Source organism: Hypanus sabinus, chromosome 6 (assembly GCF_030144855.1).
Source record: "Hypanus sabinus isolate sHypSab1 chromosome 6, sHypSab1.hap1, whole genome shotgun sequence".
Lineage (NCBI taxonomy): Eukaryota > Metazoa > Chordata > Chondrichthyes > Myliobatiformes > Dasyatidae > Hypanus > Hypanus sabinus.
In genome coordinates this window covers 99752569-99778425 of record NC_082711.1, presented here as the reverse complement: position 1 = coordinate 99778425, position 25857 = coordinate 99752569, and the positions used below count along the sequence as shown (strand labels likewise).

The window sequence follows — 25857 nt, the reverse complement described above, 5'->3', positions numbered from 1 at the left end:
GTCCTGGCCATTTATGCAAAACAACACATTGCACTTATATTTTGATGTACATGTGACAACTGAAGCTAATCTTTCATTTCTATCTCTTTATCTTTTGTTTTGATATTCCTCAAATAGGGAAAAAAGGATTCTGTGTATCTACCTAATGGATCTCCCTTATTGAGCCATCCTATATATTTGGCCTATCCTATATCTCACCATAACTAAATACCTTCACTCCAAGTAACATCTTGGTGAATCTCCATCACAGTTACATCCTTCCAATAGTGTAGTGACCACAACTGCACATGATACTCCAAATCCTAAATTTCACATTTTATGCCCACTGAAGGCAGGCAGGCCAAATGTCTTCTTTACCAGCTGACCTATCTGTGTTGCCACTATGAACTTAAACCCCAAAGTTCACTCTGCTCATCAACATTGCTTAGCAACTTGCCACTTACCAATCTATATTCAGCAGTAGTATTAGGCGATGATTAATTTACTAATCATTCCTTCCATAAACAGATCACAAACAGCAAGAGTCCCAGAAGCACTGGTCACAGAATGGCAATCAGGAAAGCAGCCTTCTACCACCTACTTCTGCTTCTTATCACCAAGTGCATTTTTGATACAATTAGCCAGCTCGCTTTGAATCTCAGTGCATTAACCTTCTGGATCAGCCTGTTTTGCAGGAATTGGTTAAATGCCAAACTACAGTCCATAAAGATGAAGCTTATTCCACCGCCTTCATTAATTTCCTCAGTTACCTCCTCAAAAATCTCAAATTTGTCAGATAGAATTCCCTTTGCACTGAACCATGTTGACTATACCTGATCTGTCCCTGCCTTCTGAAATATAGAGGGATCCTATCACTTAGAATTTTCTCCAGTACTTTTCCTACCACGGGCATAAGGCTCACCTGCCTTTAGATACCTGGCTTATCCCTGTTACCATATTAAATAAATGAAGAATACTAGTTGGCCTCTGGTTTTCTGGTACCTCATCTGTGTCTAATGGAGAGGCAAACATCTCAGTCAGGACCCCAGCTACCTACTTCCTTGCTTCCCATGATATCCCATGGTATCCAGCCCTAGGGATTTATCGGCTCTTCTGTGTTCCATTGCATTTAAGACCTCATCCTTCTTAACACACACAGTCTTTGAACTAGTAACATACAGTACCCCTCACCAAACACACTATCTCCCATGTCCTCCTCCTTGTTGAATACAGATGAGAAATATTTATCAGAGCCTTACCTACATCCCCTTACTCCACACACATATGACATTTTTGGTTTCTAACAGGATCCACTAATTCCTGGCTATCTTCTTGATTCTGATATTCATAAGAAGTCCTGGAATTCTTCTAAATACACTTGTCCAGGATATTTCATGGTTAGTTATGGGAGTGGATAAATTTAGTGCTCAAGTTATGTTCCTACATTGGGGAAAGGATGACCTTGATAGTATAAGAAAGGACCTAGTGAAAGAAGTTTGGGAGCTGATGCTTGTGGGTAACATGATATTTGGCAAGCAGGAATCTTTGAACGGAGAGTTTGTGAGGGTTCGAGGCAAGTGATTCTAGAAGGGGGTGAAAGACAAATGTGGCAAAATTAGGGAAGCTTGGATAAAAAAACTAATGAAAGTTTGATTGGGAAGCGAAAGAAAACAGAACAGATACAGGCAATTGGAATCAAGTGCATCTCTTGAGGTACAGTATATACTATATAAGCTGGAGGAGAGAACTTAAGAATGAAATTAGGAGGGTAAAAAAGAAATACAAAATTATTTGAGACAATATTTATTGCTGTGATGCTCTCTCTTGAATCACTCACATTTCATCCTCCCCACCACCGCTCCACTGCCTGTCATGCTGAAAGCTAGTATACCTTGGAATATTAAGTGCCAGTCCTATCTCTCCCATAACCATGCTCCTGAGATTAAAATAATATCATGATTCTGCATAACTCTTGCTCTAAACTTATTTGACTAATCTCTGAGGCTCTTTGCATTAAAGGGATAGCTGAGCCCGTCAGCCCTCCCAAGCTCTCTAACATGCCCCTGTCCGCTCTCCCATTGGACTTGCTTAACTTATCCCCTACATTCAGTAAACCCTTCCATTTGCCAGACATTTACTGAGTTGCCCACTGCTCTGTCAAATTAGTTTACACATCCAGGAATGGTGAAAACAAACCTCCCTGTGAGGTTTTGGTGCAATCCATTTTTCTTGTACAGGTCATACCAACCCTGAAGTGATCCCAATCATCGGAATATCTAGAGCCCTCTTCGCTGTGTTAAAGATCATACTGGGACCATGTAATCATGGGTAGCAAAATTATGGACTAACTAGCATGAGAACCAGTCTACCAGAAATAACACTTGTATACAATTTAACTTACAACTGATACTTTGTGGCTAGTTACACCAATCAAGGGTGTGGAGCATCACTGTTCCACTGAAACTATGTAGCAAAAGGCAACAGAAATTTTTTTCTGTTATTATCCCTGTCAGTTAATGCTACTATCCTGCTGCTGTCCATGCACCGTTCAGGACAGATCTGGTTTGTCATCTAACTTTCTGATTGGTTGCATATTCACGGATCCATTCCCCAACACTGTAACAAAAAGGGTATACGTTGGGTATCTGGAGTTGATAGCAAGGCTTTAGGAACAGACACCAGGATTGAAAATTCAGAATCAGAATCAGGTTTATTACCTTGAGGGAGTGTTAATGGTTTCAACGCCCATTCAGAAATCTGATGGCAGAGGGGAAGAAGCTGTTCCTTCATATTCAAAGGGGTTCTGCTGGTTGGGATGTGCTCCACTGTAAGTATGGAAGTCTGTAAATTTACCTGACTAAATTGCAAATGTTACAGCAATTGAAACTCTGGTTAGTTGTTTGTTGCTATCTTTGTGTTGAAGAAGTATAAAACATTGTGACAGGTTAAGTGAGATTCTTTTGGATCCCTTTGGACTCTCGCTCCTGAACAATAAAGGTTTTCCCATTTACGTCTTTCATGTGGCTCATGGAACAACACCGTATCTTACCCTTTCATTTCCAAATTCCTTAGCAGATGCATTTGTGTTGATGCTGGAGAATATAACCCTAGATGTCCCACTTTTTAATCTTCTGTCTAACTTCCTAAATTCACTATGCATCCTATCCCTCTTCCTACCTATTTTGTTAGTACCAACATGTACTATAACTTCTAGCTATTCCTTCTTCCCCTTCAGAATATTATGTGCCTACTTCAATACATCCCTGGTCTTGATACATAGGAGGCAACCTGCCATTTTTGGATCTCACTCCTGGCCACAGAAATGCATGAACAAATCCCCCACCCTGACTCTGTAATAATAAACTTGGGTAAACCACAAAACATTTGCCGCAGAATTGTGTCAGTTCCTGCTTCTTTAGCATGCTAAGTTGGAAGTATTGTGGGATATCTGATGAATCGATTCCCATTCTTTTGAACAGGCCTCTGGATAATATTTAATTTTGTAATTTAAAACACTTCACAATGTGCAATCATCTTAAATATTGTGCTTTTCCTTGCAAATGTAAGTGACCCTCTCAGTGGAGAAGTGCTTAGTTAGCACTATTATTTTAGTTCATGTGTAAATTTCACTGGATTCTAACAGCTGCCATGTTTTAAAAATAAAAACTAATTTTTCCCTCTTTCTACCTCATAAATTTTTGAGATATCTGTTACTAATTTTAGTAAGCTTTAGGTTGTCTGCAGCTTAAGTTGTTTTTACTCCAGGAGCTGTTTAATGCTATCTACTTCCAGAACTCTCTTCATAATGCAATTATATTTTGCTAAGTGATCCACTGCTTTATTGAAACAGCTTTAAGTCTTATGGCAATTAAGTTTGCCAATTGATGTAGACTCAATATCATGGGCCCAGTGTACTCATTAGGATGCTATTTAAATCAAGAAAGCTAATTTCTCAAACGTATTCTGTTCTTTCTTTTAACACTGAAATTTTGCAATAAGTCCCATGGTTCATTCATAAGTTGGGAGCTATTGTACTGTGAAGGTGACAGCAGAAAGTCTTCCATCAAATTAGCATTAATTTCTTTCTATGACTCACTATTGGATTGTATCAAATCACACAATTAATTCATACAACAAGGATGAAATTATTGATACATGTCCTGAGAAGCAGTTGACATTAGATTCATAGTCAGGAGCATGGAATATAGAACATCGATCAGTACAGCAGAGTACAGGCCCTTTGGCCCATCATGTTGTGCCTACAATTTAACTTAGTCGAACATCAATCTAACCCTACCCTCCCATATAGGCTTCCAATTTTCTTCCATCCATGTGACTAACAAAAAGTCTCTCAAACGTCCCTAATGTATGTGCCTCTAACACCACCACTAGTAGCATATTTCATGCACCTACCACTCTCTATGAAGAAAAACTGCCTCTGACACTCCCCTGTACTTTCCTCCCAACACCTTAAAGTTATGCTCCCTTGGATTAGCCATTTCCACCCTGGTAAAAGGGCTCTTGCTACCTTCTATCATTGTGTATAACTCTCAAACCACCTCTCGTTCTCCTTCTGTCCGAAGAGAAAAATCCTAGTGTGCACGTACTCTCATAGAGCATGCTTTCTAATCCAGGCATCATCCTGGTAAATCTCCTCTACATACCTATCTAAAGCTTCCACACTCTTTCCGTAATGAGATGACCAGACTGATTAAAATTTTCCAAGTGTCATCTAACCAGAGTTTTGTAGTACTGCAACATTAGCTCATGGCTCTTAATTCCCCCCAACTAATGAAGGTCAGCACCCCATATACAGTACCCTCTTAACAACCCAATCAACTAGTACTGTAACTTAAAGGGATCTATAGACATGATCCCTCTGTTTTCACACATGATTAAGAATTCTGTCATTAACCCATTATTCAGCCACCAAGCTTGACCTTGCAAAGTCTATCACTTCACCCTTTTTGGGATTGAACTCAGTCCAGCTCTGCATCCTATCAATGTCCTGTTGAAAGCTACAACACCACCAGCCTTCATGTCATCTGCAAACTTACTAACCACCCTTCCAATTCCTCATTTAAATCATTTACAAAATTCACAAAAAGCAGGAGTTGGAGAAAAGATCCCTACAGAACACCACTACCCACCAACCTCCGGACAGAACCTTCTACCACCCTTTTCCTCCAGTGAGCAGGGCAATTCTGAATTCAAACAGCCAAGCTTCCTTGGATCCATGCCTCCTGACTGTCGGAATGAAAGTACAATGGGTAACCTTATCAAATGTCTTATCTTGTCAAAATCCATATGCATCACATCCACTGCTCTGCCTTTGTCAATATGTTTGTCACTTTCAAAAGAATTCAATCAGGCACATGAGGCACAACCTGCTCCTCACAAAACTATCCTAATCAGACTATGCTTATCCAAATGCTCATTAGTCCTGTCCCCAAGAATCCTCTCCAATAAGTTGCCCACCACTGACATAAGACTCATTGGTATAAAATTCCCAGATTTATCCCTTTTATCATCTTGAACAAACAAATAACACTTGCCATCCTCTAGCTGCCTGGTACTGCTCTTGTGGCCTATACAAATGTAAAGATCATCACCAAAGTCCCATATTTCCCACAGGGAAATTCCTTGATTTATATCTCATCCAGCCTTCAGGACTTATCTATCTTAATGTTTTTTGAAAGCTTCAGCGCATTCTGTTTCTTAACATCAACATGTTGCAGCATATCAGCCTGTCCTACACTGACTGCACATTCATCAAGGTCCCTTTCACTGGAGGAAACTGATGCGAAGTATTCATTAAGGACCTCCCCTACCTACTTCAACTCTGGTACATGTTTCCTCTTTAATCCCTAATTGATCCTACCCTCATTCTAGTCATCCTGCAGTTCTTCACGAAAGCGTGGATCAACTTGTGCTTTTCCTTAATACTATTCACCACAAACTTCTCATGTCTTCTTCTAATTCTCCATTGGCTACCTTGCAGCTCTCTAGTGCCCTGTGCCTTGTGCAATCATGCTTCCTAAACCATGGCTCCTTCATCTCTACCATCCTTTTCCTGCCTCAATGGGACAAAACGATCCCATTGGAGGTGAAGTGTAGGAGGATGATGGCGCCTATCAGCGACTCCTTTGTTTGCATCTTCGGAAACAGCTCTATTTCTATCTTTGATATCTCTGTTTTTCCTTTTCAAGGTTCTTTTGAAGACTCTGACCTGGAGTTACACATTGACTTTGCTTCTTTGCAGAAATGGGACCTACAGTCAGGGCCTTACAACCGGCCACTTTTCGATCTGCCAAGGATGCAGCCTGGAAGACTAGTGCACCTTCAGTGTGCCAGATTTTTGTGGCTCTGGAGGCAGGCGGATTCAAGGTCAGTGCCACCACCTGGTGCATTGTGGGATATGGAAGATCGCAAGCAGTGAGCTGGCTGCTGCCTGTGTGCCCAGAGACCCAAGTTCTTTGGGCACAGAGCTCGGAAAAAGAGACGCAGCAGACTTTTTACACCATAAATCAGTGAGTTGTCTCCTCTCTCACTGTGAAACAGGGACATCTCTTTATCCCTTATTAGGAAGAGAGAGAACCTGTGAAATGTCGAATACTGGGTGAACAAGTAGTCTTTGGGGTACTGCAAGTCGGTGTCTTTATTGATGCTTTGCTGCATGCTAGAGTGCTTGGTGAGGGAGTGCCATTGCTTTTCTGCTGGTGGGGGTGGGGAGCATTGTTGCTTTGCTGCTGCTTGTGCATGGGGGGAGAAGCTGGGGGGGGGGTGCTTTGGGGTTCCAACATTTAACTGTCATTCATTCTTTGAGGCACTCTCTGTTTTCATGGATGTTTGCAAAGAAAAAGAATTTCAGGACGTATATTGTATACATTTCTCTGACAACAAGTGTATCTATTGAAATATGTTATAAATGTAATCTCATGTGAAAAGTGGATTTCCAGTCCCTGACTAACACATACATATTTACAATTTTATATCCATTGTTACTCTCTTAAAATGTCCTTACTTTCCTTCCTTTTCCTTTCTTTTTAAATTTCCTTACTTTTAAAAGTCAATTTTAAGCCTAACTCTCTGACAGCCCTATCTGGTATTGTTGCAGGACAAGATATTAAGCTGAAGGCATCTGATTTACATATTTTAGCCTTTAGCTCTCTTATAGCTAGGAGGACGCTTTTGTTTAAATGGAAAGATGTTTTTCCTCCTGCTCATGCTCAATGGTTATGTGCCGTTACGTCATGCTTAGATTTAGAGAAGATTCGTTGTTCAATTTCTGAATCTCGTCAAGACTTTCAAACATTGTGGGGACCTATTCTGAATTATTTACAAAACATTCAACTCATTGTTTAAATTCAGCTGTTGGCTATTATTAATTTTTATTATATGAGAAGGTATTAACCTTTTTTTTCTCCTTAATAAACAGCTTCGGTCTTGGTAGGGGTTAGATTCTATTTTTTTGTAATAACTTAGTATACTTCAATATAACTATTGATTAACTTACATGAATACGGGGTAATGAGATTGTTATTATGAACAGATATAATGTAATTGGTAGTTTTTAAAAAATCTTTTTTGACCTTTTGTACATACTTTCTTGTACTCCGTATTCGTCCATTAGAAACTAATACAAATATTGGAAAAAAAATGTGTACTCGAAACAAAATATCTTAGTACCATAAGAACATGAACCCATAAATCTGCGACTTGCTTAGTGAAGTTCCTAGCACAATTATTTTCAAACAAATGATTTCTTGCTACTATTGTGTAAAACTCTCACAGTGAAGTATTAGTGCCTGTCCACTACTTTTCCTTCATTCCTTCACTGGATTCTTTTCATTCACGACTGCATGATTCATTTTTACTTCCTCTTTCTATAAGGCATTTCCTGCTTACCTGCGTGGAATAACATTGTTGCTGAAGCACAGCATAAGGAGCTCAGTCAAGTTTCATTTTAACAGCTCTCCCTATTAGCTGCAGAGGTTTTCATATCTAATTGACAGTAAAAAGGCATCAGACCACCATCTTCTCAGCCTGCAATTTCCTCTAATCATTTAATCTTCTGGCCAAAAGCAGTCCTATGAATTTTGTCTTGACAGCTGAACTCTTCAGTTAGCCTGTAAACAGATTGTCCTGCATGCACACCAGTGGAGTGAGAAGCTCAGAGGGCTTGATTTTGTGCTTCAGGGATAAAAGAGAGTTCGGAGACCGTTTCAATTGCGGGAATTCAGGTGTCTAAAACTGTGTGAGAATAGCAGGAGAAAGAAGAGCTCATAAGGAAATCAGAGAGAAAGACTGAGTATTTTCACATTCTATGCAGAGTTATATGTGGTGGGCACATTTACATTTTAGCCTAGTAATTTTAGTGGTTTATGGAGGTAGTAAAGCCCATTGGTGAGGGCTCAAGGTGCCTACTTCTGTTTTGGTGATTGACGTTTGGATTAAAGATTGCATTTTCATGCAAACAGTTAACAAAGCTTCAAGCGGGAAAAAAAAAATCACTTTCAATAAATGTGAACTCAGATGGGGAATGGAGGAATAAAGACAATGTTCTAGCAGATGGAAATTTAGCAGAAAGCGGCATAATTCTACTATGTCACTTAATTTTCCATTCAAATGTGTTTTCATAGTAGGTAAAGCACGCATATTTCCAGATTTGAAATACACAAAAGGTAGCCCAGAATTTGAAATATGTTTATTCTCTGCAAATATCTGAGTATTCAGTCATCTGTGGCTTGACTAATGATAACAGTACATATTTTTGGGTTATAATATTGCAAAATATAAAGAAATAAAAATCTCAAGGACATTGTGGGTTTGCTTGACAAATTTATTGAGTTAAAGTCCAAAGCGTGAGCACACATTTCATTTCTTTGACGTGCCTAACATAATCTTCATATAGAGATCACTGTTATGATTCCAGCAGCTACCCTGACAAGACATTCCTCTGCAAGAAGCATAGGGCTATTCTGGTCAAGAAAAAAAAAATGATATTCCTGAAGCCCAAAGGTGAGTATAAATCCAGATGTGAAATTCTGGCTTATCCAAATATATCCAATTTGTGGAATTGACATTGCATTAAACTGGGTTATGACCGAGATTAATATATCCATTCTGGGGGAAGAATTTGAGGTGACTCATTGCTACTTAACAACACATTTAAATGGCAGGTCACACTCACTGATACCTACTGAAGATATCAACCTTCGATCTGTTCTAATAATAACGAGTAGTCCTGAATGTAAGAAGATATGTGAATTGTAGTGATGGTTAATTAGTTACATTCTCTGCTGTCGGAAAGTTCATGTTTATAAAATCCCCCGTGGAACTGTTAAAGTGAGAATCATGTGAAAGTGAATCAATTATCTGCTGGTTTTTGACATCTCATCAATGTTACACAAATGAAGGTGGTGAGATGAGGAAAGCAATTTATTCACACAAATAGTATACATATGTCAGTGAAACATCTGGTCCTAGGGATATAATTGGAGCTTATGGCAGCTCCAATGAATCTCTAATGAATCTGGATTCAGATGCTACAGAGTTAGAAAACATCATGTTCACCTCAATCAACTGAAAACATTTACTATTAGCCTCAATTCAGCAGATATTGGGAGAAGGCAAAGTAAAATTCTCGAAGCTCAAAACAATACTTCAACTGTTGTTTACTTGAAAAATTCACAAGTTTGCACTTATACTCTATTTTTCTTTACTCAATGTTGTTGATGAAATTATCCGGCCATTGGAATTATTTTTATTGAAAAATATATCAGAATTTTAGAGCAGAATTGCTTGACATTGGCAGATAGAAACTGCAGATGCTGGAATCATAAAATAAAGACAAGGATGCTAGAAATACTGAGCAGGTCACATAACATCTGTAGAGGGAGAACATTGACCCAATCATAGATTGCTGACCTGAAACCTTAACTCTGTGTTTCTGTCCACAGCTGCTGCCTCATCTGCTGCGTATTTACAGCATTTTCTGTTTTTGCTTCTATAATTTCATTACAAAGTTAATTAAATTTAAAGTTTATTGTAATTTTACTAGTTTTATTTTAATTGAATGGATGGTGGGTTCCTACAAAATTGCCAGGTGATCACCTTAAATAAATACCATTTTAGTGAAAGCACACCAGGAAGGTTAAAAGAAAGGGTATGAAGTTGCTTTGGCAGATGAGCTGAAAGAGAATCCCATAGGCTTCTACAGATATATTAAGGGTAAAAGGAGAGCGAAAGACAGGATTGTTCCTCGTGAAGGTCAGTGCTGTCATCTATGCATGGGGCTGAAAGGGATGGGGGAGATCTTAAGTGAATGGGTTGCATTTGTATTTACTTAGTAGACAGATACGACATCTCCAGAACCAGGGCATAAGAGTAGTGAGGCCATGGACCATATCTGGATTGTAGAAGAGGAGGTGCTTGCTGTTCTAGGGCCTGACAAGGTGTCCCTTCAAACCTTGCAGGAGGCTAGTGCAGAAATTGCAAGAGACCCAGAGTTATTTAAAACACCTTAGCCATGGATGAGCTGCCAGAAAACTGGGGATGGCTAATGTTGTTCCATTGTTCAAGAAAGTCACTGAGAATAAACCAAGAAATTACTGGCAGTGAGCCAAATGTAGATCATCGGTAAATTATTCTAAGGGACAAGATATCTAAATATTTGTACAGACTAGGCCTGATTAGGGTTTTCTTTATTATGGCTTTGTGCATGGTAGTTTGTGCTTAACCAATCTAATAGAGTTTTTGAGGAGGATATGAGACAGGTTGATGAAGGAAAGGTGGTGGACAGACATAGACTTTGACGAAGTTCTACATGGGAGGCTGGCCCAGAAGGTTAAATCACTTGACATTCAAGGTGAAGCAGTAAATTGGATTCAGCTTTGGTTAGCAGGAGAAAACAAAGAGTGGTAATAGATGGTTGTCTCTCTGATTGGAGGCCTGTGACTAATGGTCTGCTGCAGGGGTCGGTGCTGTGTCTGTTGTTGTTTATGATCTATTTTAATAATTTAGATAAGAATGTGGTAAAATGGATCAACAAATTTGGCTATGAGATCAAGACTGGGGTTTAGAGGACAGCAAGGAGGACTATTGAAGCTTGTAGCATGATCTGGACCAGCTGTAAATATGGGCTGAAAGTGGCAGCTTGAATTTAATACAGTTAAATATAAGGTATTGCACTTTGGGAGGACCACCACCAACCAGGATAGGTTTTACATGGTGAACAGTAAGGCACTGAGGAGTGAGGTAGAACAAAGGAATCTGGAAATAGAAATCTATAATTCCTTGAAAGTAGCATCATAGGTAGATAGGGTAATAAAATTAACTTTTGGCATAATGTCCTTCATAAATCAGACCTGCATACAGGAGTAGGCATGTTATGTTGAAGTTACATAAGATGTTGATGAGGCCAAATATGTGATACTGTATTGCATTCAATTTTGGTCACCTACCTTCAAGAACAATATCAATAATTTTGAAATAATACAGAGAAAATTTACAAGGATGTTGCTGGATCTTGAGGACCTGAGATATATGGAAATGTTGATTAGATTATGACTTTATTCCCTGGAGTGTAGGAGAATGTAGTGATATCTTATAGAGATATACAAAATTATGAATGGTATAGACAAGGTAAATTCATGCATTGTTTTTCCCCTGCAGTTAGGTGAGGCTAGTACTAGAAGTCATAGCCTTTTGGCGAAAGGTGGAATATTTAACGGAAATATGAGGGGGAACTTCTTCACTCAGAGGATGGTGAGAGTGTGGAACGAGCTGCCAGCAGAGTGGTGGATGCAGGTTCAATTGTATCATTTAAAAGATGTTTGGATAGGTACATGGATGAGAGAGGCCTGGACGGCTGTAGACCAGATGTATGTAGATAGGACAAGGCAAAAAACAGGCCAGCATGGACTAGATGGGCTCAAGGGCCTGTTTGTGTACTGTAGTGCTTTATGATTTCATGAAGTTTGCACATTTGTGTGTAATTTATTCTAAAACATTTAGCACTGTGACAGTGGCATGGCAGCACAGTGAGTAGTATTGCACCATTATAGCGTCAGAAACCCAGGCTCATTTCCTGCCACTGCCTGGAAGGAGTTTGTACATTTTCCCTGTAACTGCGTGAATTTCCCCCAGGTGCTCCAGTTTCTTCCCATATTCCAAAGATGTACAGGTTAGTAGGTTCATTGGACACTTGCGTGTAATTGGGCAGTGCTGGCTCGTTGGGCCAGAAGGGTCTGTTGGTGTGCTGTATCTCTAAATTAAAAAAAAACTCTCCTTGAGTTATCTCAGATTAGCCAAATGCATGGAGACAGGGCTGAACCTAAGATAAGTTCTTGGATTAATGATTTCTGAAGCAGAATCTTCAATCATGGGTGCAATTTAAATCAGGATGGAGAGTTGCGGTTTTTCAGAACACCATATCATGTTTTATACCAAAGCATGTGTAGATTTGTATTTAAAAGTTCATTTTATTGTCAAAGTATACATGTACAATACAACTTTGATATTTGTCTTTAACACTTTTTCTGACTGAAAGACAATCTCTTGGGCAAGTTTGGCCTAACAGGCAAGAAGTGCTATATTAGAGGTCTTTGTAGTAAACGTCACAAGCATTTTGTGGAGTATCTTAATTTTTAAGAACTATTTATTACAACAGGGATCAAATAAGTATCCAAGACCAATAATGGAAGGTTGGTGGAGGTCTTTCAGAGTGAGGGGAAAAATAAATGTTAGTGATTGGTCACTGCAAGGGATTTCCATTCACTGGGAGAGATCTAATTACAGGATGACAGGAGAATGGGATAGTGCTCCAGAGATTGGAAAAGAGTTTTACTTGTTGCGTTCGGGAAAAATTCTCCTGCTTCTCCCAATGTACATGCTATTTTTGATAGTAATTATTTTTATCTCCCCCACCTTCACATTGCAGATTTCCCAAAACACCAAAAAAAATTTTTGTAAACCCTGCCACTCCATGTTAAAGACAATATGCAACTTCGGTTGAATACTTAAACCAGCAACCCACCTCCTAAGATGTTGATTGATCCATCTACCTCAGTTAAAGCTGAAAGCAAGTGGGTTCAGGGAGTTGCATGGCATGGTTCAAATTTACAATTTTTAATTATAACTTGTCACAGCTAACCCAGTTTTAAAATGTATTTGGAGTTTAAAGTTCTCCTAATATTTTTACCTATTTACGATTTCATAATTTTCGATGCACTTTAATGACTGCAGCTCACAACTCTCAGTGTTCATCGTCATTAAAACTTCTCATTCACCTGCAAGTTTTTTCCATCATCCTGTCACCCACTTTAACGTAATGTATCTAAAATGGAATGTCATATTCTGTCTAAGGCATTGAAGTTAACAGCTGGTTGTCCCATTTACTTAGCAGATAAATAGCTGAGTTCTATTGAACATTTTATACTTTAAATAAATATGTCTTTAAATCAATATAGTTTTTATTCCAAGTCTGTTGGGCCTGATATACAACATATATCATTTTAATCATATATTTGCTCGAGTATACACTCAGATACAAAGAAAAATATACTCAGAATCCTTTGTTCTTACTTGAATAGTCTCTCAAGGACTAAATGAAGGTCGAAAACAAACATTGGCATACTTCCAAAGAATCACACACAGGCCATGTTACATTCCAGGGAATGCAGTTTAAAGCTATTCCTTGCATTTTTCCATCATTGATGTCACTCATCAGTATGGAAAGAAAAAACAGGAATTCTGACAGTGACTGTAAAGAAATGAATTGCGTGAAGAAGAGGAAATAGCTGAAATACCTGCTTTACATTTTATTTGGGCCTGTAACTTTACTAGTCATTCTCCAGTCCTCTGGAACCATTCCCAAATCTAGTGATTCTTGAAAGAACACTACTAGTGCCTTCTTAATCTCTTCAGCTACTTCTTTCAGAACCCTGGGGTGTCGTCCATCCAGTTGAGGTGGTTTATCCATTTTCAGACATTTCTGTGTGTAACTGCAAAAGGGAAGAAACTTCCCAAGAACCTATTCCTTAGTAATAGCAGTTACACTCACTTCTGCTATGACTCTCTTCCAGTTATGGCATATTGAAAGTATCTTCACAGAACACTGACTCAGAGTACTCATTCAGGTCATCCACCATTTCCTTGCTCCCTATTACTAATTCTGCAGCATCATTTTCCAGAGTTTCGATTTCCACTCTTGCCCCTCTTGTACTCTTTAAATACCTGAAAATATTTTTGATATCCTCTTTTATATTATTGACTAGACTACCATCATATTTCATCTTTCATCCCCGTATTGCTATTTTAATTGCCTTCTGTTGATTTTTAAAATCTTTGATTTGGCGGTAGGATCCCTTTGGAGAAGGTGGAAGTTGCAGATAATGTGTTGGATGTAGAAGCTCGTAGAGTGGTAGATAAGGACAAGAGGAACCATATCATTGTTAAGGCAGTGGGAAGATGGAGTGAGTGCAGATGTTTGGGAAGTGGAGGAAGTGCTGGTGAGAGCAGTATCAATGATGGAGGAAAGGAAACCCTGTTCTTTGAAGGAGTACATCTTTGATATACTGGAAATAATTGCCTCACCCTGGAAACAGATAAAGCAGAGATGAAGGAATTGAGAAAAGGGAATAGCATTTTTACAGGATAGGATGGGAAGAGGTATAGTCAAGATGGTCATGGGAATTCGTAGGTTTAGAAATTATGTCAGTCGACAGTTTGTCTCCAGAGATGGAGACAGAGATATCAAGAAAGGGGAGGGAGTTGTCGGAAATGGACCAAGCGAATTTAAGATAGGGTGGAAATTTGAAGCAAAGTTGTTGAAATTGACAGTCTTGGAAAGGAAAGCTTCATCCTGGGAACAGATGTGGCTGTACCAAAAAGGAAATCCTCAGGCTTGGAATAGATGCGGCAGTCCTGGAAAGGAAACCTTCAACAGTAGCCTGATACAGGCATTGCTTTTGGTTTAGCTAAGAGACAATCAGTTGGCATTCTATAAATTGTTCCTCTTACGATCCAGAGCCACCTGATTTTCCTAGTACACCTACAAATTGACGTCTCCATGATCATTGTAACATAGCCTTTCTAACTTGACTTTTCAATCTTCTGTTGTAATTCGTACTCCACATCCTGGCTACTATTCAGAGGCCTGTTTATCACTCCCATCAGGGTACTTTCCCTCTCAATTTCTTGACTCTACTCATAAGGTTTCTATATCTCCTGATCCTAAATCACATCTCACTAAGGATTGCTGTCAATTTTTACCAACAGAACCATTCCACTTTCTCTGCTGAACTGCAGAACCTTGGGGGTGGGTGGGGGGGGGGGGGATGCAGTTCATGAAAGTGCCTTCATGTTCTGTTGGTTAAAACGTGCATAAAAGGTTTTGAGCTCATCTGGGAGTGAAAACTTGTCATTTATGATGCTTAGTTCTGCTTAGTCGGTGATGGTGGCATTCACGTCCTGCTATAGCCGTTGAGCATCCTTCTTTGATTCCAGTTGGTCTGGAATTGCCACTGCACAGGTGAGATGGCTTTCTGGAGGTCATACCTGGACCTCCTGGATTTCCAGTCCTGAATGCCACTGATCTATTCCTCAGCAGATCATCATCTGATGCAGCATCCCTATATTGTTTAAACAGTAACAATTTGGTGTCTATTGATTTAATACTATGCTGTCAGTAACCTTGTTTAAGTCTCAACTGCAACCCTACTAAACAATTCGTAGGCTACTATTTCAGGTAGACATTTGATGATGATCTTAGATTTCTTTTCAAGTTAGCCTTGCCACCAGGACAGCTGGATCACAATCATTGCTCTTTCTAACCTAACATTTGTAATGTCTTCACAAGTACATCACAATGCAGCAAGAATGGCCAAAAAGAAGTTCAGGTTAATTTACAAGATAGCACATGTATACTCTTAACACATCAAGACTTTAAGATGCAAGACCTGTGTGTGTAATTATGACATATTGATGCAGAGGAGATACATCACATGACTCTCCTGCCCAATTGAATACAATATTTCACATACATAAAGGTGGAACATCACGTCTGCACCTAAACATGCAGTTCAACTGTTAGCATAGCAGTTAGAAAAATCCTACATATTTGCATTCCTTTGTCTGGTTCCACCAGTGCCACATAACTCCACTCTTCTATTCTTTATCATCTGTATTATGTACAGTACCTTTACAAGTCACCTGTGAAAAATGAGAAACCTCTACGTTTATGTTTACGACAAGCTTTACTTCTTCTCTAGTTATTTCTCACTTGACAATGAATGTATGGTATGAGCAAAAGGTTTCATCCAGTTTAAGAGCATCAGTACAAAATCAGGACTATATTACTTTGTAGCTGCTAATTTCATATCCAAACTATTATCTGGGTTGAGTTTCTACTTCTTCCACACTGTCCTTATCACATCTTCATCCCTAACCCTGCTGTTATTTCCAGGCTTCAGAGACCCAACATGTAATCTGCCATTCAGAGAAAACCACAAATTATTGCAAACTTCAATATCCACATCCTATCCCACAAGTGAGTTCTACTTCACTGCAACAGTGACCTTTTGTTCTCCAAGGCATGCATTCAGTAATTTTAAAAGACTAAAAGATTAGCTTTATTTCCCACATATACATTGAAAATTACAGTGAAATGTATCATTTTGTGAATCAACTCAGCCTGGATTGTTCTCGGCAGCCTGCAAATATTCCCATGCTTCCAGAACGAAGGTAGTACACAATTCACTATGCTAAACTATAACCATACGTCTTTCGAATATGGGTCGCACTGAAGCACCCAGAGAAATCCAACATAGTCACGGGGTGAGCATACAAACTCTTTACAGAGAGCAGTGGGAATCGAAACCCAATCTTGCACTTGGCACTGTAAAGCATTGCACTAACCACTATGCAACTGCACCACCCCATGTTGTTTATTTTAAGAGTGTTTGCAGCTTCATTTTTCCCTTCCTCTGCAACCTAATCTAAATGCAAATAAATTATTACTCAAATTATGATTTCAAACAAAGCTACTGAATAACTGTTTGTTTATGCACAAATATAATTTTTGAGAAAAACAGTAATTGGTAAATTTGGATACACTAGATAATTTCAACAGTTCAAGTAACATTTCAAATTTTCATTCAACAGCCCACCCATTTATTTTACTGGAAAATGTTTTCCAATATAGAAAAGCATATATGAACTGTTGCTGTGGTCTGCACATAATTCAAGGCAATAGTTGTCTGAGAGTAAGGACTTGCCACGTGGAGGAGAGAGACATGAAGAGGGGTAAGAAAGGCCTATTTTCTTGTATTGCATTTGTACAAACATACATCCAAATATGATTTTCAGCTTCAAGGATAGAATGGTTTCCCAGTCACTATAAATGGTGAGGAAAAATAATTCAAAACCTTACACAAATCTTAACAGTACTGTGCAAGAGTCTTAGGCGCATATAAAAACAATTCTGTAAAGCAAAGTTGCTTCCAAAAATATTGAAATGTTTCTAAATATCAAAAAAACTAGAAAGTGCAGTAAGCAGTTAAAAATATAATCAAATCAATATTTGGTATGACCACCCTTTACCTTTAAAATTGCATCAATTCACTTAGGTACTCTGTTATGCAGTTTTATAGGTAAATCGGTAGGTAGATTGTTCCAAGCATCTTGGAAAACTTGCCATAGTTCTTCTGCAGACTTTGGCTGTCTCACTTGGTTCTGTCTGTCCAGGTAATCCCAGACAGCCTCATTGATTTTGAGATCAAGGCTCTCTGGAGGCCACACCATTTGAAACCACATAAAAAATCCAGGGTGCCTAACAATTTTGTACAGTCCTGTATCTGGCATATAACAGAAATCTGAACATTGAATGAAGCAAAAATTATGCCCATGGGAAACAAGGTCTCTCTCCTATTTCAATGCCAACATGAAGCTATGAGATTCAAGATAAACAAGACTTAGGAAACGCTTGGATAATAAATATAATCTTTCACTTCATCAGTGGTAACTGCACATGAAATTTGATCAGACTATTTTCCATCAAAGTTTTATATGAATACATTTTGACCAAAGTAAAAGAGCATGTTTAGTCTTCAAGTGATTCTGACTCAATCTTAGACCACTTATATGACAACTAGCAGAATGTGAAAATTGTTGACTGTTGCAATTTTTTTTTAAATTCAGATGCTTTTAAAGACATGACACAACTATGACCAGAAAACCTATGTGGTGTACTGGAACCTCCTTGAAAAGAAAATGGAAAGTCCAGTAACTATTCACTTACTTTTCCTTTTCAAGGGCAGTTTCTCAGTATCAGAAGCTCTTAAACATTCCCTAAGGTATAAAGACAATTAATCGTTGGTTGCCTGAACTTTATAATGAAAAGTGCAGCAGCAGAATCAACCTCTGAGAAAATGTTGTGTGAAGAGCCATCTTGTGATGAAGTCTCAGCATGGAAACAGGCCCCTTGGCCCAACATGTCCACAGCAACCAAGTTATCTGGCTGAGCTCACCCCATTTTCAGTTGTTTTCCCCATATCCCTCTAAATTTTCCTAACTATGTACCTGGATAAATATATTTTAAACATCGTGTCTGAATTATCTTCTACCACTACCCCTGGCAGCTCGTTCCTCTGTGTGAAGAAGTTACTCCTTAGGCCCCCTTTAACCTTTTCCCCACTCACCTTAAATCTATGATATCTAGTTTAAGATTCTCCTACCCTGAAGAATAAAAAATTATGATCATTCACCATATCTATACCATCTTAAATACCTCTATAAGGATACCCCTTAACATCTAATGCTCCAGGGTAAACCCAGCCAATACAAACTTGCTTTATAAAGCCCAAGCAATCAGGTCCTGGAAATATCCTTTTGAATCTTTCTGTACCCTTTCCAGCTACATGACATCCTTCCTCTAACTAGATGATGTTAACCGCACCCATACTGCAAGTGTTGTCTTATCAAACTCTCAAAAGTTCCTGCACAACCTTTTCTTAATATAGACATGTTCCAGCTTTTAGTCTATTCTATGCTGTCCACACATTCATCAAGGTTCTGCTCGATGCTAAGTGTTACGTGAAACTCAACGTCATGAATGGCTGTGATGCTTCACTCCCAGAAGAGCTGAACACCTTTTGTACACACTTGGAAAGAGAGAATAAAACTACACCTGTGTGAATCCCCGCTGTGACCCTGTAATCTCTGTCTTGGAGGCTGACACCAGGACCTCTTTCATGAGGGTGAACCCTTGCAGGAGTAAAGCCCTGATGGTGTACCCGGTAGGGTTCTAGAAAACTGTGCCCAGCAACTGGCAGGAGTGTTCAAGGAGATCTTCAATTTCCCACTGCTGCAGTTGGAGGTTCCCAACTGCTTCAGCATGGTGACAATCACACCAATGCCCAAGAAGAGCGGGGTGAGCTGCCTCAACAGTTATCATCCAGTTGCACTCACATGCACTGTGTTGAAATGATTTGAGAACTAGGTCATGCCCAGAATTGGCACTGCCTCAGCAAGGACTGGAAATGTTACAAGTTGCCTATGGCCACAATAGGTCTACAGCAGATGCAAACTCATTGGCTCTCCTTTAGGCATTGGATCAGCTGGACAATAGCAAAACCTACATCAGGCTGTTTATTAATTACATCTCAACATTCTCATACACTCAGTACTAATCAGTAAGCTCCAAAACCTGGGCCTTGTATCTGCCGCTGCAACTGAATCCTTGACTTGCACATTGAGAGACCACAGTCAGTGTAGATCGGAAATGGCATCTCCTCTTTCCTGACAATTAACACTGGTATATCCCAAGGATGTGTGTACTGCTTTACTCTCTCTATATCAAATGTGTCGTTAGGCACAGCTCAAGCAACATTGATTTGATGAAGAGACAACTATTATTCGCAGAGTTTCAGACAGTAACAAGGAGGTGTATAGGAGTGAGATAGATCAGCTAATTGAGTGGTGTCAGAACAACAACCTTGCACTCAATGTCAATAAGCCCAAGGAATTGATGTGTGGACTTCAGGAAGGGGAAGCCGAGGTAACACACACAAGTCCTGATCGAGGGATCAGCAATGGAAAGTGTAAGGAGTGACAAGTTCCTGGGTGTCAACACCTCTGAAGACCTATCCTGTGCCCAGCATATTGATGCAATTGCAAAGAGAACTCTTTCCTAAAATAAGTTATTTCTAATCCACACGCACTGAGGTCTTCCAGTGAGGAAGCTGAGGACCTTAGCTCTAACAATTGCTGTTTCCACAATGTCTGCCATGCTTACACCTAATTTATTTATATTGGCCTTTGCCAAGTGCCTACTGATCCTAACGATCTCAAGTTCTGTAGGAAGTCCCAAAAGGCCCTGCTTGCCGTTTTCATTCTGGCACTACACTGCACATGTAACGTTTCCTGCGATCTCAAGCTCTGCAGTAAGTTTTGTCATGGGACCCACTGTTAACTTCGGGAAATTTCACAAGCTATAATTTATACACGAATTAATGCAATCAGAGAAAAAGTAAGTAACAGTCGGGATAACAGTGATAACTGGAGACAGAGGCAATATTTCCAACAGCAATAAATTTAAAGTTGATGTTGTCATATGAGTCAGCCACACTGCTTCTCTGATCTAACACTTTGACACCATATTAGCATAATACAGATGCTGAATAACAACTATTTCCCTGGCTTATTCAACACCACCCACCAATACACATTTTTTCCTACCCAGTGAATCTACTATAGCTCTACCATCTTAAGGTGCGATAATACCCTGTGCTTCTGCAATACCCAAAATCATAGTTCTATAAAATGCCATCTTTAAAGAATTAAATTAATTTTGCTTTAAAAATGTTTTGAGATACATAAGCCCATAAGATCGTAGGACATAGGAGCAGAATTAGGTCATTCAGCCTATTGAGTGGGCTCCGCCATTCCGTCATGGCTGATTTATTATCCCTCTCAATGCCATTATCCTGCCTTCCAAACCCTCTCCCCACCCCCAACTCCCCTGACCCCAGAACCTTTAATGCCTTCATTAATCAAGAACTGATCAACCTCCACATTAAATATATCCAGTGACTTGGCTTCCATAACCGCTTGTGGCAATGAATTCCACAGAGTCACTACCCTCTGGCTAAAGCAGTTCCTTCTCATCTCTGCTCTAAATGTATGCCCCTCTATTCTGAGGCTGTGCCCTCTGGTCCTAGAATCCCCAACCATAGTAAATGCCCTCTCCACATCCACTCTACCTAGGCCTTTTGATATTGAATAGATTTCCCTCTCATTCTTCTAAATGCCAGTGAGTACAGATGCAGAGCCATTAAATACTCCTAATGTGTTAACACTTTCATTTCCAGATCATTCTTGTGAAGCTCCTCTGGACCCTCTCCAACACTAGCACATCTTTTCTTAGATAAGGGGCCTAAAATTACACACAATACTCCAAGTGTCATCTGACTGATGCCTTTTAAAGCCTCAGCATCACATCCTTGCTTTTACACTCTAATCCTCTTGAAATTAATGCTAATATTTCATTTGCCTTCAAACCACTGATTCAACCTGCAAGTTAACCTTTAGGGAATCTGCACAAGGACTCCCAAGTCCCTATGCATCCATGATTTTTGAATTTTCTCCCCTTTTAGAAAATAGTCTGCACTTTTACTCTTTCCAGGAAATCAATACCATGCACTTCCCTGCACTATATTCCATCTGTCACTTTCTTGCCCGTTCCTCTAATCTGTCAAAATCCTTCTTCAACCTTCTGCTTCCTCAACACTACATGCGCCTCCACTTATCTTTGTATTGTCCACAACCTGGTCACAGAGCCAACAATTCTGTCATCCAAATCATTGATATATAACATGAAAAGAAGCAGTCCCAACACCGACCCCTGCAGAGCACCACTGGACACCAACAGCCAACCTTTGCCTCCTGCCAGTCAGCCAATCTTCTATCCATGCCAGTATCTTTCCAGTGATAGTGTGGGTTCTTATGATGTTAAGGAAGCCTCATGTGCGGCACCTTATCAAAGGCCTTCTGAAAATCCAAGTACACAACATCCACTGACTCTATAGTCTAACATGCTTGTTATTTCCTCCAAGAATTCTGACAGATTTGTCAGGCAAGATTTTTCCTTTAGGAAACCATTCTGACTATTATGTGTCCCCAAGTACTCCAAAACCTTATCCTTAACAATCGTCTCCAACATTTTGTCAGCCATTGAAGTCAGGATAACTGGCCTATAATTGCCTTTCTTCTGCCTTCGTCCCTTACTAAAGAGTGCAATGACTTTTGCAAACTTCCAGTCCTCTGAAACCATTCCAGAATCTAGTCATTCTTACATCACTAATGCCTTTACATCTTTTCAGCTACCTCTTTCTGAACCCTGGGATGTACTCCATCTGGTCCAAGCAAATTATCTACCTTTAGATCCTCCTAGCACCTTTTCTCGAGTAATAGAGACTACACTCACTTCTGCACCCAAACACTCTTGAATTTTTGGCATACTGCTAATGTCTCCCAAAGTGAAGGCAGATTCAAAGTACATATTCAGTTCATTCACCATTTCTTTGTACCTCCACTTCTTCCTTTCCAGTGGTCTGATGTCCACTCTTGCCTCTCTTTTATTCTTTAAATATCTGAAAATAAAACCTTTTGCACCCTCTTTTATATTACTGGCAAGCTTACCTTCATACTAAATCTTTTCTCTCCTTTCTTGATTTTTTGTTTAGATGCCTTCCATTGGTTCTTAAAAGCTTCTCGATCCTCTAGCCTCCTACAAATTTTTGTGATATTACATGCCCTTTCTTTTGTTTATATGCTGTCTTTGACTTCCCATATCGGCCACAGTTGCCTTGTCCTCCATCCCACATCCTCCGAATTACGCCCAGAAACTTCAGTCATCTCAAAGCCTTCTGAAAATCCAAGTACACAACATCCATCATTCCCTTCTGGTGTCCCCTTCTAATTAAGCATGGCCAGCTACTCTGTTATTGCCTCTGTAGTTACCTTTACTTAACTGAGATGCAGCTTTGCTTCTCTTTTACTCTCTACATATCTCAATAAACTTGTGGCATTATTGGCTAGCTTAACTTCATATTTCATGCTTCCACTCCTTATGCTTTTTGAGTTGCCTTCTGTTGGTTTATAAAACCTTCCCAATCCAATGACTACACACTCATTTTTGTTATATTATATCCCCTCTCTTTTGCTTTTATGCCCTCATTGACTTCCCCTGTCAGCCATGGTTGCATCATCCTGCCTTTAGAATACTTCTTCATCTTTGGGATGTATCTATCCTGTGCCTTCCAAACTGCTCCCAGAAGCTCCAGCCATTGCTGCTCTGCCATCATCCCTGCTGGCGTCCCTTCCAATCAGCTGTAGTGATCTCCTCTCTCAGGCCTCTGCAGTTCCCTTTACTACACTGTTACACTGATGCATCTGACTTTAGATTCTCCCTTTCAAGCTGCAGGATGAATTCTATTATATTATGATCAGTCTCTAAAGGGTTCCTTCACCTTGAGCTCCCTAATCAAATTTGGTGCATTACAAAACACCCAATTGCCTTTCTACTTGTAGGTTCATACCTTAAGCTGCTCTAACAAGCTATCTCGTAGGCAATCTAAAAATTCTATCTCTTGATCCAGCACCCAACCGAATATCTAAAGCTACCTTCATATTGAAATCCCCCATGACTATCATAACTTTGCCCTTCTTTGCCCTTACATGCCTTTTCTATCTCCCATTGTAATTAGTGCCCCCCATCCTGGCAACTGTTCAGAAGCCTGTGTCTAACGCCCATCAAGGTCTTTTTACCCTTGCAGTTTCGTAACTCTACCCACAAAGATTCTAAATCTCTGATCCTTGGTCACTTGCTTCTAAGAATTTTATTTCATTTTTTACCAACAGAGCCACCTCACCCCTTCTGCCTACCTGCCTGTTCTTTAAATACAATGTGTATCCTCGGATGTTATGCTCTCAACTGTGATCTTCTTTCAGCCATGACTCAGTGATGCCCACAACAGCATACCTGACCATCTCTAACTGTGCTACAGGCATTCAAGTTTAACACCTTCAGTCCTGTATTCATCATTCTTTTCAATTTTTCCCCCATTACACCACAACTCATACCACTGACTGCAATTTTGCCCTATCATCTGCCTGTCCTTCCTCACAGTCTCACTACACACTGTATCTGCTTGTACATCAACTGCCCCTTCCTCAGCCTTATCAGTCCAGATCACACCCGCCCCCCCATGCCAAAATAGTTTAAACCTGCCCACGAGGTTATCGTTCCTCATTGTTTGAGTGTAACTTGTCCTTTTTGTACAGGTCATTCATTCACCTTAAGATATCCCAGTGATGAAGAAATTTGACACCTTGCCCTATGCACCAATTCCTCAGTCAAGCATTCATCTGCCAAATCATCCTATACTTATCCTCACTGGTGCTCCAGAGATTACTACCCTAGAGGTCCTGCTTTTCAGTTTTCTGCCTGACTCACTATATTCTCTCTTCAGGACTTATTCCCTTTTCCTACCTATATCAATGGTACCAATATATATATACTACATGATTTTCAACTGTTCCCTATCACCCTTCAGAATACTGTGGACATGATCTGATTTATCCTTGACCATCCTGGGCACCAATACCATTTCATATGCGTCGCTTTCATATCCACAGAACCTCCCGTTTGCTCTTCTAATTATATTATCCACTACTAATGTACTGATCTAAACAATTCAGTAAGTTTGAATCTGCTACTTACAAAAGGGACAAAAGTACTGACAATGGTCACTCACTATTGCATCTTCTAATTTTTGGATACTGTTGGGTCACATGATCCTTCACTTACCTGGTGAAAAACTGTGCTCTGTTCCACAGGATCATTCTGCCTTAGTTGTATCTTATCACTGTTGTCTGACGGCTCCATTTTCACCTGTGCAGTATATGTTGCTGCTCTCTGATTGACACTATTGCTGTTGCTCCTGTTGCTACCACAGGGAGGCCCCTCACCCTCCTGTATGACTTGCTGTTGGCTGCATTCTTCCTCCGTCTCCTCTGAGTGCTTTTCCGGCTTTTGAAGCTGCACATGGGGTTTGGAAAGTGTCTGCAAAAAATAAAGATCTTCAATAATAACTATTTAAATGGCACAAATGATTCATTTTACTGCAAAATAATAAAGGGGAAATCTTTTCCGCCTGTCTACACTATTGCAAAATATGTATAATTACTATGTGGCTCATTTTGTGAGCGTCAGCATCCTGGAGAATGCTTTGGCTAAAAGCATCTTGTATTATGGATTTGTGTGAATTTTGCTGTTTGACAGAGTTAAAAGCAAAAATGCAAGATCATAAAATTAACCCTTATGTGTAAATCTAAAAGAATAACAATGATAATTAAGCTATATAATTTTATTAAACGGATATATTTTAAAATATCGTATGAAGGGTAGATCTTCTGTGACTTATGAAATCATAATAATGCAGAAGATGGCCATTCTTCCCTAACTTGCTTCTTTGAAAGAGATCTTCACTTAACCCACAATTCCCTTTTCACCATTTATCAAGCATTTGTCCTTCAAGTATATCAATAGAAAGAGGTGACATGGGTCTGAAGGTGTAGAATCATTGTGGATAAAACTAAGGAAATGCAAGGGTAAAAAGATCGTGATTGGAGTTAAATACAGTCCTCCAAACAGCGGTAAGGATGTGCTTTACAAATTACAATTGGAAATAGAAAATGCATGCTAAAAGGGCAATGTTACAATATTCATGGGGAATTTGATAATCAGGTAGATTGGGAGTATCAGGTTGGTGCTGGATTCCAAGAGAGGGAATTTCTAGAATGCCTTCGAGATGG

At 39.5% G+C, this 25857-nt stretch overlaps 1 protein-coding gene across 1 annotated transcript in view; it reads right to left on the bottom strand.

Annotated features, from left to right (window-relative positions):
• LOC132395719 (histone deacetylase 9-like) overlaps positions 1-25857 on the bottom strand; it is a 470412-nt gene that overhangs the window by 56449 nt on the left and 388106 nt on the right. The window contains exon 12 of the mRNA XM_059972669.1: positions 24851-25105. Coding sequence (XP_059828652.1) covers positions 24851-25105 — 255 coding nt within the window. The remainder of the gene's footprint in view (positions 1-24850; positions 25106-25857) is intronic.